Genomic DNA, 16,377 nt, shown 5'->3' with positions numbered 1-16,377 from the left:
AAGCGCATTGAAATCACGTGCAATTTCATTTAGATGAATGGTCTGCAACATTAACTATTTCTCTCTCTCCACAAATGCTCCCTGACATGAGGAATATTTTCATTTTAGTGCTGTCCAGCTGACAAAAGTCAGATCGCACTAACACTGTATAAGGAACTAATTTAAATCTGATTATCAATTCTTAGATTTCTGGTTAAATACTCACCCTGCAGAACGTGTGTGCAGGATCCAGATTTAAGATCACACAGCTGTACTTTAGGATTCTTGGTACCAACTGAAACAAAGAAAGCAATAAGCCATTTGTTTAAAGAAAGTAATCCCATAGTAATTCTTCTCACTGAATATTTAAAGTCCAATATCAATTAATAAATACATGACTTGAATGTTCCTTTAATATCTCCCACGATTGAATGGCAGAGTAGACTTGAAGGACCGAATGGCCTAATTCTGCTCCTATTACTTATGACCTTATAACATGACTCACTCTTCAGAATGAATGGCTGAGCAAGTTATTTAATTTCTGAGCAAGTTATTGGTGAGTAAATACCACTTGACAGCACCCTTGTTGACAAAATTAATCATCTTTGTTATTGATTCAAAGACAACAAATGGTACAACTGACCAGATTTATTTGTCATGGCGAGGCCAACCTGGCCAGGTTTCCATTTTGTCAGGTAGATGTCTGTGTCATAGCTGTAATGCAATAGTTTGGTTACAGAGAAAAAGGGAGCTCTATGGTTAGGAAGTTGACAATGTGCTGGTAGTTCTTTCCCAGCTGTCTCATCCCACAATTCCATTGACTCCATCCACACTTCACACTGCCTCGGCAAGGCCACTAGCATAATCAAGTACCAATCTCACCCGGTCACTCTCGCTTCTCCCCTCTCCCATCCGGCAAGAGTTACAGAAGTTTGAAAACACATACCATCAGATTCAGGGACAGCTTCTTCCCTGCTGTAATCAGGCAATAGAACCATCCTCTCACCAACTAAAGAGCAGTCCTGACTATCCATCTACCTTATTGGAGACCTTCAAACTATCTTTGAGTCTGAAGAAGGGTCTCGACCTGAAACGTTGCCTATTTCCTTCGCTCTATAGATGCTGCCTCACCCTGTGAGTTTCTCCAGCATTTTTGTCTACCTTCAAATTATCTTTAATCAGACATTACTGGACTTATTGCACTAAATGTTATTCCCTTTATCCTGTATCTGTACACAGTGAACAGCTCGATTGTAATCATGTATAATCTTTCCATTGACTGGATAGCACGAAGCACAAATCTTTTCACTGTACCTCGGTACACGTGATAATAATAAACGAAACTAAAGTTCCATCATAGGTTTCATCCCAGCCTGAGGTTCCTCAAGAAATGAATCTCTGGGGAGCACTTAGTAGATTATTTTAATCGGAAAAAAAAAATAACATTGCAAACTACCTTGCTGTATTATACAACAACATATAATTATACTAACCAGCTATCAGACAGTGTTTGGTTGCAATTGGTGACATATGATGACAGTAGACTGTTCCTTCAAAGGTAAACACTTCAGCAGGCTGTAAAATAAAATGTGTTTTATTGATTTTCTAAAAAATTCACTCAACTCTTCACAAAGGGCATTGTATGAATAGAAAGCAATTTTAGATTATGTGAAAAAAAATTGCAGTTGAAACAGTATTTCACAATTTCATTTAATTGTCATACAAAACAGTACTGCGATACTTCTGTAATAGGAAACAATTTCCATGCTTCAAAAACTGAATAGGATTTTGTGATTTTAAGGAGCGCAAAACTGTCAGAGTTTGCCTTCAATTCACCATTAAAGTGAAAGCAGCTTCTGGACTATTGATGTGCTACAGAAACGTGGGAATCCAGAGCTTGCTGTGGATCCCTGTTTCTCTGCAGAAGCTGCTGCTTTGCCATTCCGTTACATTTACAATCCAATATTCCAAAATCAGTAACAACAATTGTTTACAAATTATTATTATTAAATGGCTTATAACATGTATAAATAAGCTTTCCGTCATGAGGGCAGTGGGCAGGTGCTATAGACCTGCACAGGTAGACGCTCCCGCCCCCATAAGTCTCGAGCAGATGGGGCTCATCAGCCTGGGAAGGCGGTCCATCTAGGAGAGGGAAAACTCTGATTTAAAACCGCCATTGCCTTGTGGCCATATCCAGTCATGGAAAAGGCTCCTGCAGTAAACCTCAAGAAAATCTGGAGTCAGAGCCCCTAAGGTAGTTTGTCGTTGTCTACAACCTCGCTCTGGCAGCTCCTGCGACGGCGCTGGTGCCAAACTATAACGGCCCTGCTATCCCTTTGGATCGATCAGCAATGTGGAGAGGGGTGACGTGCTGCATGGGCAACAGCCTGTCCTCCATATGACATCACCCAGGCTTGCATCCGACCACACATCACCTGCAAACTAGGATGCATCACCCATGGTCAGTCATGACCGAGGGGGGGCCTACTACTAGACATAGTGCATAAAAACTTTGCTATTTCAGAAAAACTACTTTTAAGTACTTAATATTTCATTAAATAAAGTTTATATTAATAATATGAATATTAATATGAAAAGGATGATGGTGATGAACACTGTAGTTGATATATAACAGCCTGGTGTATGTGTTGCTGATGTTTAAGTGGTCCAGTACAGATTGGAGAAGCAGTTAGGCAGCATCTGCTAGAATTGTGCCGATAGAAGTGGATCCATGTCAATATTGAGGCAGGAGCTGATTTGCATCAAAACCAATTCTCGAAGCACTTCATCATAATGTACGTGAGTGCCAGTGGTCGGTAGTCATTAAAGCAGGTCATCTTGTTCTCCAGTATTGAGAACGTAACCAGGTAAACCATTAAGGTTCACACTAGAAAAGGATCTTTTGACATCAACCTCGGGGACTGAGATCACAGGGTCGTTAGGTTCTGTGGAGGCCCCATGATCTTACATTGTTGTTCTTCTTTTCGAACCAAGCGTAGAAAGTATTGAGCTCATCTGGGAGTGATGTTTTACTGTCACTTGAGCTACTTGGTTTCACCTCATGTAAGTCCTGCCACAGTTGTCGAGCTCGAGCTGCCTGAGTCTCCAGTTTACTCCAAAAGTGTCTCTTTGCATTTTTGATGGCCTTCTGGAGATTGTACTTGGACATGTTGTATGACTCTGGATTGCCTGACTTGAATGCCGCAGATCTGGTCCTCAGTAGATTACGGATCTCCTGGATCAACCAAGGCTTATAGATGGGGAACAATCAGATGGTGTTGGCACCAACGCACTCCTCCACACATCTCCTTATGAAGTCGGCAATAATGTGGCATCTACTACCCACTAATTCTCCTGCTATCCGCCTAATACCCACCTTTAGACTTGAAGTTCTGTTTATCTGTTAATTACATAATCAATCTGTACTCAGTGTAATGATGGAGCCAACACAATAGAACAGCAAATCAAAAAGACAGAATAAAGATTTATCACCATATATTCTCGTTCATAGAATATCCTTGTAGAAATTTAAATGGAAATTTTGCTTGTAAAGAGCAAAAACAAAGGAAATAAAAGAGTCAAGCACATTTGGATGGGCTAGCACTTTTCCTGTGGTTAGTTTAATAGCTACAAACGAATGGTCTGAATGGAAACAAAATATCTGAAATTGCTTTGTACTGGATAGATTTCTTGTATTTTCTCTCAAACAACAACAAAATACAGAAGCTTTCAACAGTCACATAGAATTATATCACCATCATCGCACTGAATGCTTTTAGCCAACTAGCATGGAGCAGAGGCCAAATCTGAGTTCTACCTGATTTGAATACCTCAGTACTAGATGGAATGTTTACTAACAAGATCTGTCTGGAGAGATATTACATGCAAATTGCTGCATGTGTAAAACACAAAGATCATTTCTGTTTTCTCATTCCTCCCTCTTCACCAATTTCAACATCCCTTTGCATATTAGACCCAACCATACAAACTCTTTCCTTCACAATTTGGTTGAATGATCTGCACTTGTCTCATTCAATTGACTCGCTGTTGCAGAATCTTTAAAAATGGCTAATTTTCCTACTCCTACATTGTATCTTTGGAATCCTGATTTATTCCTGCCCTCCTCCAATTATCTACCTACTCATTACTCTATAGTAATGAGAATGAAAATACATGTATACTGATGTCATTCAGCTCAACCTCACCATAACAGCCCTTGATTCTTCCATGGCGCCTAAATTGTCAGACTCTAACATCCAATAAAGTTCCCTAGTAAAAATGTTGGGAAGCTAATAACCTCATTCCCCATCATAAACTCCATTCTCAAATGCCTTTTCCAATGCATCTCCGTAACCTCGTATGGCTGTTTGAGATCTCTGTGACATTTAGTGCATCTCTAATTTTAATTGCTCCATCTTTGACAACTGTGCTCACTGCTGGCAGAGCCCCAAGATCAGGAAATCCCTCTCCTGCTCCCTTTCCCCATTGTTCCTAATTTAAATGCCGCTTTACAATGACTCCCTTAACCAAGAATTTGCTCATCTGCTCCGTTATTTCCTTCTTTTGTTTGATAACATTAGAACAAAATGTCTTGGGATGTTCAATAATAATGAAAGATGCTTTGTAAATACAATTTACTGGTGTTGCTGTTTTATTTTCAAGACTTGAAAATCACTTATTTCCTGTATTTCCAAAAATCTCTCCAGTTTGTTGAATCTCTGATATGTAACTTCTGGATGCAGAATCCCTGAAAGCTCTACTTCCTCATTGGTATCTGATGACCCCTACTGGTTTTATTTGTATTGACAATGCATATCAACAGGGAAAAGATCACACCTGTCATACCAACCAAATTCACCTGCAGTTCATTGCTTACATAATCTAATACCCACTGGCTTTGGGGGCTGACATACCAGAAACCTATCAGCAATCATGAAAGGAATAAATCGGGTAGATGCACAGAATCTCTTGCCCAGAGTAAAGGAATCGAGGACCAGAGGACATAGAAACAGAGAAAATAGGTGTAGGAGGAGGCCATTCGGCCCTTTGAGCCAGCACCGCCATTCATTGTGATCATGGCTGATCATCCACAATCAGTAACCCGTGCCTGCCTTCTCCCCATACCCCTTGATTCTGCTAGCCCCAATAGCTCTATCTAACTCTCTTTTAAATTCATCCAGTGACTTGGCCTCCACTGCCTTCCGTGGCCTCCACTGGCTTCCGTGACATAGGTTCAAGTTGAAGCGGAAAAGATTTAATAGGAATCCGAGGAGTAACCTTTTCACACAAAGGTTGGTGGGTGTATGGAACAAGCTGCCAGAGGAGAGAGTTGAGGCTGGGATTATCCCAACATCTAAGAAACAGTTGGACAGGTACATGGATAGGACACGTTTGGAGGGATATGGACCAAACGCAGGCAGGTGGGACTAGTGTAGCTGGGACATGTTGGCTGGTGTGGAAAAGTTGGACCGAAGGGCCTGTTTCCACACTGTATCACTCTATGACTATAATCAGAATATTGCACTGCAAACGAGTAATTATAGAGTTTTTATACTAAATCTATTGCATATATCCAAAGTAATCAGATAGTATATCTGGCCTTTGAAAACAATTATATTATATATCTTGAGAATTACTTTCTATTTATACTTACCAGCAGTCTATTTGTATCCCATATTTTCAAGGTTTTATCGAAAGAGCTTGATGTAAACATGCCGGTGTCGCAAGGATACCACTGAACCGTCTCCACGCTAAATTTGTGCACATGACCATGCGACCTTTAAAAATATAATTTGTATATATATTATTTTATATCAACAATCACATTTAAAATGGCATGGTTAGCACATTATTGATAAAATGTTCTTACCTGCCCACTGTACAGATTGCCTTGCAGGTATACTGTAGCTTTTTTGTGGCATTCTCCAAATCATATATTGCAATAACACCATCTGATCCACCAGACAACATGCTAAAAGTATAAACAAGATTTAATAATAGTAAAATAATGCAACCAACTCAGTGTGTCTGGACTAAAACTGGAAAATTGTAGGATAGGCACAGTGTAGCTGTTTGTGCTATTTCAAGAACATTACATTTTAGTTTCAAACAGGATGCCTATTCTGCCCTTCATAGTTTGCTCATCCAGTACCATATAGATTCCAATTCTTAAAAGTATCTGGTAGTTTCCTTGGAAAACAAGTTACAACTTGAAAATTTATGGATGAAGATTTTCCTGTCAATGACCACAGTGGAGCAGCGGTAGTGCTGCTGCCTCACAGCACCAGACCTGGGTTTGATCCTAACTACGGGTGCCATCTGTGTGGAGGTTGTATGTTCCCCATGTGACCACGTGGGTTTCCTCTGGGTGCTCTCCCACATCCCAAAGACATGCATGGTTGCAGGTTAATAGTCTTCTGTAAATTGCTCCTAATGTATAGGATGCAAAAGTGGGATGACATAGGGGTAGTGTACGGGTGACCGATGGACAGCAATGGTAGGCTTGTTTTCACGTTGTATCTCTAAACTAAACAAAATTTTCATGGACGTGTGAAGTCAGAGTGATACAGCATGGACACAGGCCTTAAAGCTAAATGTCTATGCTAATCATCAAATCCCATCCACATTGTAAAATATCCTCTCATAACCCCATCAACTTCCCCATTCCCCAATCTACTAGCGGTGAGTCGCGGAGTAGCCGAGGCTGGAGAACCATGAGTTGGCGCCCACGGCCGACGGAACACGTAGCTGATGGAGCCTGGCTTGGTGGAGCCTGCGGCCAAGGTCGATGCCCGCATGGCGCGAGTCAACGGACCCCGCGGCTGGGACCTGGGTCAGCACGCCACGGAGGCGTCTGGAGAGGACCCGGCAGCGATTGTGGAGAGGTCGGTCTGGCAATGGGGGCGCCGACTGATGGACGAGGACGAACCACGTGGAGTGAGGACGCTGCTGCTGAGGGAAGGAACAAAGGAGGACCCAGCGTGGGGGGACTACCAGGAGGGAGGGGGGAGGATAGAACAAAGGGGGACCTGGCGCTGGGGAGGGAGAGTTAACAAAGGGGGACCTGGTGCAGGGGTACTTTGTAACTTTGTTAGCGCCCTTTATGGGCGACTATTTACATACCTTGGGTATGCAAGCAAAGAATTTCACTGAGACTTGTCACATGTGACAAAGTATTCAAATCAATTTGCATTGTGATAAGACCCTTCATTAAGAACAATGTAGACATTTCATCTTTTGATTAATTATTTAAATAAAATGTGAAAAATTACAAATATTGAAACCTGAGGTAAAAACAGACAGTGCAGAGGAAAAACCTCATAACATCACTGGGGAGAAAAGTTAGTGATGCATTTTCAATTGACTCTTTTTGAGTTCTTCATGGTTTTTCCACAATTTAATATAACAGTGGGAGAAAAGAGTTTTTTAAATTGTAGGTTAGGTTAGTTTAGTTTAGATAGAGATACAGCGCGGAAACAGGCCGACCAACGATCCCCACTTACTAACACTATCATACACCCACAAGGGATAATTTTTCAATTTACCAAGCCAATTAACCTACAAACCTGTACTTCTTTGGAGTGTGGGAGGAAACTGAAGATCTCAGAGAAAACCCACGCAGGTCTTGGGGAGAACGTACAAACTCCGTATAGACAGCACCCGTATTCGGGATCGATCCCGGATCTCCGGTGCTGCATTCACTGTAAGGCAGCAACTCTACCGCTGCGCCACCGTGCCACCCGCAAAGGTTAAGATATAAAATGATGCTTATATTATATAATAAATGACAAAAGGTTTTGAATGCACAGTTATATTTACTCCTGGATGGGAGAGAAGCACACAATTTTCAAAGATTAAGATTTGATAGTTACTCATAACTCCATTTAAATCATTTCTCAAAGGAATTTGTGCCTATTGATTCCTCAGCAGTAAATAGAAACTCTGAAGAAAATTTAAATTTTATTAGAGACTAGACTAAGTGGGACCCGTTGGGTCCCATGTTCACACGGGAGGGCTGGTCACCCGAAGCAATATTCCACCTCTCCACCAATTACAATATTGGTGGCCAGTGGGGGGCTTTCTGGAGCGCTGGTATGGGTTCTTGGGGTGGCAGCTCAGTCCCACAAGCCTGATCTGCTGGCAGCTCACTCACAGCTGGTGGGCTGGCAGTTGACTCATGGCTATTCCTTGAAATTCCATTTCAAGCAGGGTGCAAGGCCACCAAATTCAAATCCATGTTCCTACCATTTCAAGCAGGGTGCAAGGCCACCAAATTCAAGTGCAGTTTCTTACCACTTTGAGCAGGGTGCAAGGCCACCAAATTCAAGTGCACTTTCATACCACTTCAAGCAGGGTGCAAGGCCACCGAATTCAAGTGCAGTTTCCTACCACTTCAAGCAGGGTGTAAGACCACCGAATTCAAGTGCAGTTTCCAACCACTTCAAGCAGGGTGCAAGGCCACCGAATTCAAGTGCAGTTTCATACCACTTCAAGCAGGATGCAAGGCCACCAAATTCAAGTGCAGTTTCATACCACTTCAAGCTGGATCCAAGGCCACCAAATTCAAGTGCAGTTTCATACCACTTTCAGCAGGGTGCAAGGCCACCAAATTCAGTGCAGTTTCATACCACTTCAAGCAGGGTGCAAGGCCGCCAAATTCAAGTGCAGTTTCATTCCACTTCAAGCAGGGTACAAGGCCACCAAATTCAAGTGCAGTTTCATTCCATATCAAGCAGGGTGCAAGGCCACCAAATTCAAATGCAGCTTCATACCATTTCATGCAGGGTAAAACCACCATAAAACCACACAAAACACCAAACTCACAGTTCAGTCGGCACTCAGTGTGTTCAGTTGATTCACAGCTCAGACAGAGTCGTGACCTCTCCCTCCCCCATCATGCAGAGACTGAGCCACACCCACACTTCCGGGTTTTATAAATCCCTCCCCCTCCCACCGGAAAAGGTGTGGCCTTCATGGCGTGATTGACAGGAGAGAGATTCTCAACATTTTTTAAACACTAATAACACTTTTATTTTTTATTGATGGGAAGAATTCTCTGCACCTGCTGGGGGAAGGAGTAAGATGGCCAAAAACCACAGCCGTAAGTGGTAGCGTTTTTATCTAAAATCAATATAATGCAAATAGGAAGTAAGTGCATTTGCAATAGTGCCTTTTAACTTCAAGCCAAAGCACCCAAACCACCATTTGCAGTAGGTAGTGCCTTTCAACTTCAAGCCAAAGCACCCAAACCACCATTTACAGTAAGTAGTGCCTTTCACCTTCAAGCCAAAGTACCCAAACCATCATTTGCCGTAAGAAGTGCCTTTTAACTTCAAGCCAAAGCACCCAAGCCACCATTTTCAGTAAGTAGCGCCTTTCAACTTCAAGCCAAAGCACCCAAACCACCATTTGCTGTAAGTAGTGCCTTTCAACTTCAAGCCAAAGCACCCAAACAACCATTTGCAGGCAGTGCCTTTTTACTTCAAACCAACCATATTTTCATTTTCAAACCACATTAAGGGGACTCACAGTAGAATATACATGTGTTCAGTGTTATTCAGATCTCAGAGAGACGTGACCCTCTGGCTTACTTTATCTTGCAGAGACTGAGTGAGGCACACCACTTCCTGGTTTTATAGTCCCTCCCCCTCCCTCCAGCAGGGGCAGCAGAGAGAATGGCAAATGTTTTAAAAACATTAATTTTTCTCTGATTTTTCATCGATGGGAATAGTCCTCTGGTCCAGGAAGGCGGACGTGGGCTCTGAGCGAGATGGCCAAAAATGACAGCCTTAGGTGGCAGCGTTCTATCAGAAATCGCACCACAGTGGGCCAAAAGCGGTCAAGATCAGACTTTTAGTAATATAGACTAGACTAAGTGGGACCCGTTAGGTCCCATGTTCACACGGGAGGGCTGGTCCCCAACACAATATTCCACCTCTCCACCAATTCCAATATTGGTAGCCAGTGGGGGGGTGGGGGTGGGGGGTCTGGAGCGCTAGTATGGGCGTTGTGGGCTGAAGGGACTGGTTTCCAGAAGGCTAGTATGGACATTGTGGGCCAAATGGATTCTTGGGGTGGCAGCACAGTCACTCAAGCCTGATGTGCTAGCAGCTCACTCACGGCTGGTGGGCTGGCAGTTGACTCTTCCTTGAAATGCCATTTCAAGCAGGGTGCAAAGCCATCAAATTCAAGTGTAGTTTCATGCCATTTCAAGCAGGGTGCAAGGCCACCAAATGCAAGTGCAGTTTCATGCCATTTCAAGCAGGGTGCAAGGCCACCAAATTCAAGTGCAGTTTCATACCACTTCCAGCAGGGTGCAAGTCCACCAAATTCAAGTGCAGTTTCATACCACGTCAAGTATGGCAAGAATGTCTTTCCTCAGATTTGGAGACCAAAACTGTACACAATACTCCAGATGTGGTCTCACCAATACCCTGTGCAACAAATGCAGTTTCATACCATTTCATGCAGGGTGCAAGGCCACCAAATTCAAATGCAGTGTCATACCATTTCATGTAGGGTGCAAGGCCACCATATTCAAATGCAGTTTCATACCATTTCAAGCAGGGTGAAACCACCATAAAACCACACAAAACACCACATAAACACCACACTCACAGTTCAGTAGACATTCAGTGTGTTCAGTGTATTCACAGCTCAGACATAATCATGACCTCTCCCTCCCCCATCTTGCAAGAGACTGAACCACACCCACACTTCCGGGTTTTATAATTCCTCCCCCCTCCCACCGGAAGGGGCACGGCCTTCATGGCGCGATTGACAGGAGAGATTCTCAACATTTTTAAACACTAATAACACATTTATTTTTCATTGATGGGAAGAATCCTCTGCACCTGATGAGTGGAGGGGGACTGAGTAAGATGGCCAAAAATCACAGCCGTAAGTGGTAGCGTTGTATCTAAAATCAGTATATATTGCAAACTGGAAGTTGTCAGGTTTCCACCCCCAACAGCCATTTGCTGTGCTTCACTTCAAACCAACCACCACCAACAGCCATTTACTGTGCTTCACTTCAAACCAACCGCCACCAACAGCCATTTACTGTGCTTCACTTCAAACCAACCACATTTTAATTTTCAAACCACATTAAGGGCACTCAAGGTCCATAAAACCACTCACAGTTTAGTAGACATGTGTTCAGTGTTATTCACAGCTCAGACTGAGAGATGTGACCCTTTCGCTTCCCCATCTTGCAGAGACTGACTGAGGCACTCAACACTTCCGGGTTTTATAGTCCCTCCGGAAGGGGCGTGGCCTTCACGAGAGAGAATCTCACCCTTTTTAAACACTAATAACTCTTTTATTTTTCATTGATGGGAAAAATCCTCTTGCCCTGCACAGCGGAGGGGGACTCTGAGTAAGATGGCCAAAAATCACAGCTGTAAGTGGCAACGTTTTTTTCTAAATATATATACAGAACGAAAGGAAGTGGTCAAGATCAGACTTTTAGTAATATAGATATGCAGTACATTGATAGTTATACTCACTACTTTTGCTCAACAGGATCAATATCAAGACTGTTAATTCCACTTCCATGGATTCGCTGTACATCCCTGTCGTTGTTTAATTCCAGATTTAACACTCTGAATATTAAAATAAAGAAAGAACATTTTTACACATTATGTTTTCAAAATACCAATGTATTTTCGTTCACATAAGTTTAAAAGGAAAATCACTGGGCCTCTTAGTCTTGAGTTGCACTGGACATCAAATCTCCTAGTTCCCCGCTTTCTAGTTGCACTTTTCCAATTCTAACATATCACTTTGCTAGAGACCGACATTTACCACAAATCCTCTCATGCATACATAATCCTGAAAGAGGACCGTACAACATGCCTCAAGCGATTAACTCCAATCAAGCCTCAAAAGAAAAGAAAATCTAATCACAAGGAAATCAATGTTCAGAAAGTTTGTGTTTACCTTCACCAACACTGATTTATTTTTAACAATAATATTCATTTTCAATTGATTCTTTTTGTTTGAATTCTTTGTTGCCTACTGAACAAATTCCCAAATGTATTAATAATTGTAATAATAAAGTGATGTAAAGCAATACTGAGATTAAATGAGTGTGGAATACATAAATATTTCTTTCTTTTAAATATTTATTTTATTAGAAGCAATTGTACAAGGAGAAAGTAATCGACATAACAATTATACAATTTTCGTACAGCTTCAGTTTTAACATTTTATAAACTAATAAGTAAATCGGAAAAAAGAAAAAAGGAAAGAAGGGAAAGGAAGAAGAAAGGAAAAAGAAAATTTCGAAAAAGATACGAAAAAGAAAAAAGATAAATCCCTGAACTAACGAAGAAGTGAAAAAAAGCGGAGATATATCCCACTACCCTTCCCTACGCCCGCTCACCCGACCCTAGCGTCGGTTTTGAATTTGTGTTCAACCATTATGTTGTTGAAGAAATTCAATGAAATGAGACCATATTTTGGAAAATTTATATGGTTTGTCAGACAAAACAAGCTTTAATTTTTCTAAATGTAGTGTCTCGGTCATTTCTGCGATCCACATTTTCACTGTGGGACCTGTGATCTTTTTCAAGAATTTAAGTATACGTTTTTTCGCAGTTATTAAACCATAGTCAAGGAAGCGTCTTAGGAATATCGTTAACTTAGGGCAGCCCTCTGACATTCCTAATATCCCTAATAAGGCAACTCTTTCTCCTCCCCAGCTATCCTTGGCCCCATTCTCTTCTCCCTGTATATGCTCCCCTTAGGCCAAGTCAATCAAAGGCACGGCATTTCCTTCCATTGCTATGCAGACGATACACAACTCTATCTCCCCCTGAAGCCCAAAAACCGATCAAATCTACAGAACCTTATCCACTGCCTCGAGTATATAAAGTGTTGGATGGCCCAGAACTTCCTCCAACTAACGAGAGTAAGTCTGAGGTCATCCTTCTTGGCCCCTCGGATTAAATCAAAATGATAACAGGCAGCCTTGGAAGCCTTACCCATTACTCAAACCTCACGTCAATAACTTTGTCGTGATTTTTAACTCAGCATTGAAATTTGACAAACAAGTCAATGCCGTGGTAAAGTAAGTAAGTTTTATTTATATAGCATGTTTTAAGTCAACTCGCATTGACACCAAAGTGCTTTACATAAGATATATAATAAGTTTCCATACAAACCATAGAAAAAGGTTAAAAAAAATAAAAAATGGACACAACACATTATAGAGTTCAACACAAACGTCCCCCCACAGCAGAATCAAAAAATTCCACTGTGGGGAAAGGCACCAGAAAGTTAAGTCCTCTTCCTCTGTGAAACACCCGAGGTCGGGGCCCATTTGTGGCCTTGCAGCCAGTCCGATAATTTTCAGGGCCCTCTTGCCTTGAAGATGGAACTCCGGCGTCGGGTGAAACATTCCTCAGCGGCTTGGAAGGTCTGGAGCGGCTGCCTCCTCCCCGGAGACCGGGGCAGCTCCGACCCCGGCGAACTCGATCCCAGGCTCCGCGGCGCTCCAAATCCAGCGCCGCCCATGGCCGGACGCCCGCAGCCACAGCTCCGCGATGTTGGGAGTCGGCGGCCACAGCGCTCTGGAGCTTACCGCACGGCGACCCGGTAAGGCATCACCCGCTCCATGATGGTGTCCCAGCACTGCGCCGCCGCCGAAGCTGTAGTCCCGGCCGTTCCCGACAGGAAACGCCGCTCCATTCTCGATGGTAGGCCGCGAGGACGGGGAGAAGAAGCATCTCAGAGGGATGCTGCCTCTCCGACCAGGTAGGGGACTAAGAAATAAAGTTTCCCCCTTCCCCACCCACCACATAAAAGACCTCCAACTAACATTTTTGGACAGGACTTAAAATTAAAAAAGGTGAAGAGCTAGCTTCTTCCAGCTTCGGACGATAGCTAAAATAAAACAATTCCTCCAGTTTGATGACCTCGAAAAGATCATCCACACATTTATCTCCACCCGCCTCGATTACTGCAACTCCCTTTACATTGGCATCAGCCAATCTTCCCCGTCCCACCTGCAACTGGTCCAAAACGCCGCAGTGAGACTCCTGACGAGCACCCGAAAAAGGGACCACATCACCACGATTCTGGCCTCTCACCACTGGCTCCCTGTGCGGTTCTGAATAAATTTCAAGATCTTTCTTTATGTCTACAAAGCCCTTAACGGGCTTGCCCCCACCTACATCAAAAGTCTGCTTACTCACCCCACAACCAGAGAAAGAACCAAATTGTTCTATAATGTTTAGAACATTTGGAATACTAACATGGGGATTAGTAATGTATAAAAATACATAATCTGCATATAACGAGATTTTATTGGTGGTATATTTGGTATTGTATCCATAAATGCCTGAATGGGACCTGATACTCTCGGCAAGAGGTTCTATGGCTAAAGCGAATAACATTGGAGAAAGGGCACATCCTTGCCCGTTACCCCTCGATAAATAAAATTTAGGTGAAAGCATTTGATTTGTCAGTATTCTAGCTGTCGGATTAGTGTAAAAAAGCTTCACCCATAAAGTAAAGTTTTCTCCCAATTGAAATTTTTCCAACACTGTGAAAAGATAAGGTCATTCCACTTGGTCGAAAGCTTTTTCTGCATCTAGAGAAATAATTGTTAGATCTTCATTTGGCATTCTCTGCGAATATATTATGTTAAACAAACGTCTCAAATTATAAAATGAGTGTCGTTTAGGTGTAAACCCAGTTTGATCTGGATGTATTAGTTTACCGATAACCAAGCTTAATCTACAAGCCAAAGTCTTAGCTAGTATCTTCTGATCCGTATTTAAAAGGGCTATTGCCCTATAGGATCCAGGCTCCACGAGATTTTTATCTTTTTTTGGAATTAATGTAGTAGTTGATTCAGCAAGAGTTTGTGGTAAAGTCTGTTCTTTAAATGCTTGAATATAAAGGGCTTGTAAGCGTGGAGAAATTAAATCATTACATTTTTTATTAAATTCGTTACTAAACCCTTCCGGGCCAGGAGGTTTTCCACTTTTCAATGATTTAATAGTCTCTACGCTGTCTTTTGTTGTTATCTCTGCTCCTAATTCATCCCGTTCCTCCTAATTAAGGAATGGGAGATTGCAATTCTCAAGAAAACTTTTCATCTTTGCAGGATCGGCTATTCTGTTGTTTTTGATGAATATAATGTTTGGTAGAATTGTAAGAATCTTTCATTAATATCATTAGGCAATGTATGCAGATCTCCTTTTTCTGATCTAATTTTGTGTATTGTTTGGTCATTCTCTAATTTGCGGAGTTGACGAGCTAGTTGCTTGTGTGGTTTATCACCAAATTCAACATTTTTTTGCTTAGTATAATGAAAAACCCTAATAATTTTTTGCAGAGAGAATCTGGTTTAATTTAAATTTTGAAATATTTCCTTTAATTGCTGGGTGGGTGAGCCCTATCCCCCTTTCCCCTATCCCCCAGAGATATCTCCAAGAAAAATGTGCATTAGTAAAGATAGATAAGATATTTAATAAAGAAATTATAAAGTGAAAAAGAGAAATAACAGAAACTACAGCATGTAGGAATGCTGCTGGTGAATACCACCCAACGGTGGTTGGATTAGTGAAAGCTTCCGTAGGATAGATAATATTAAATAACTCTGCACCTTAAGGAGTTAATAAAAACTAAACAGAACAAACCTTAAAAATGTTTAACAGTATTTAATTCCGTCAGGGAATCAACATTCCCAAGAAGTAAGTATCTTGGTGTGCTCTAACTAAGTAGTTGAATATTGAGAAGTTTAACTAATATACGGCACTTATTACTTAACTTTCTATTAATACTGTTTTGACATATTATTCGACTCTAAGTCAGCAGATTTATAACAACTTATTGATTACAAACAGTTTATCACACTCATTTTCTCCCTCTCAAGTTCTCCAAAACTTTCCAAAACATTCTCAAAACTTTCCAAAACTTTCTCAAATCTTTCCAAGACTTTCTCAAAACTTTCCAACGCTTTCCCAACCTGTCTCACACAATTGTTCTCTCTCTCCCCCTCTCATCTCTTCCTTTTTCCATCTCTCCCTCTTCCCTTCCCTCTCTCCCAAAACTTTCTCAAACAGTGTCCTGGGCAGACTTGAATGCTTTATCAGGATCGGTAATAAAGGATTCAGTCCCTATATAAGTAACTCTCAATTTGGCCAAATCGGAGGTCTGGTATGTCCCTCAAAATAGCTCTCGACTTGGTGAAGAGTGCTCTTTTCTTAATGACTTCGGCAGGAAAATCTCTGAAGATTCGTATGTTTTCACCTTAAAAAGTTAGGTTTCTGTTGTTGGCAACTTTCTGCAGAATGTCCTCTAGAACATGGCAATGATGTACCCTCAGGATGAAATGTCTTGGTGGGGCTGTGCTGTCTGATCAGGCTCTCAGAGCTCTATGAG

General features: G+C 41.9%; 1 protein-coding gene across 2 annotated transcripts in view; it reads right to left on the bottom strand.

Annotated features, from left to right (window-relative positions):
• Nucleotides 1-16,377, bottom strand: part of ercc8 (ERCC excision repair 8, CSA ubiquitin ligase complex subunit) — a 51,808-nt gene that overhangs the window by 25,803 nt on the left and 9,628 nt on the right. Inside the window, exons 2-6 of one of the 2 annotated variants that reach the window (XM_033030059.1) lie at nucleotides 11,490-11,585; nucleotides 5,852-5,953; nucleotides 5,636-5,759; nucleotides 1,473-1,554; nucleotides 206-274 (exon numbers count right to left, since the gene is read on the bottom strand). In XM_033030059.1, coding sequence (XP_032885950.1) covers nucleotides 206-274; nucleotides 1,473-1,554; nucleotides 5,636-5,759; nucleotides 5,852-5,953; nucleotides 11,490-11,585 — 473 coding nt within the window. The remainder of the gene's footprint in view (nucleotides 1-205; nucleotides 275-1,472; nucleotides 1,555-5,635; nucleotides 5,760-5,851; nucleotides 5,954-11,489; nucleotides 11,586-16,377) is intronic. The other variant, XM_033030065.1, reaches the window with a different exon arrangement.

The sequence above is a fragment of the Amblyraja radiata genome, chromosome 1 (genome assembly GCF_010909765.2).
Source record: "Amblyraja radiata isolate CabotCenter1 chromosome 1, sAmbRad1.1.pri, whole genome shotgun sequence".
NCBI classification, from domain to species: domain Eukaryota; kingdom Metazoa; phylum Chordata; class Chondrichthyes; order Rajiformes; family Rajidae; genus Amblyraja; species Amblyraja radiata.
Note: the sequence above shows the minus strand (reverse complement) of the source record. Positions and strands in the feature narration are given on the sequence as shown.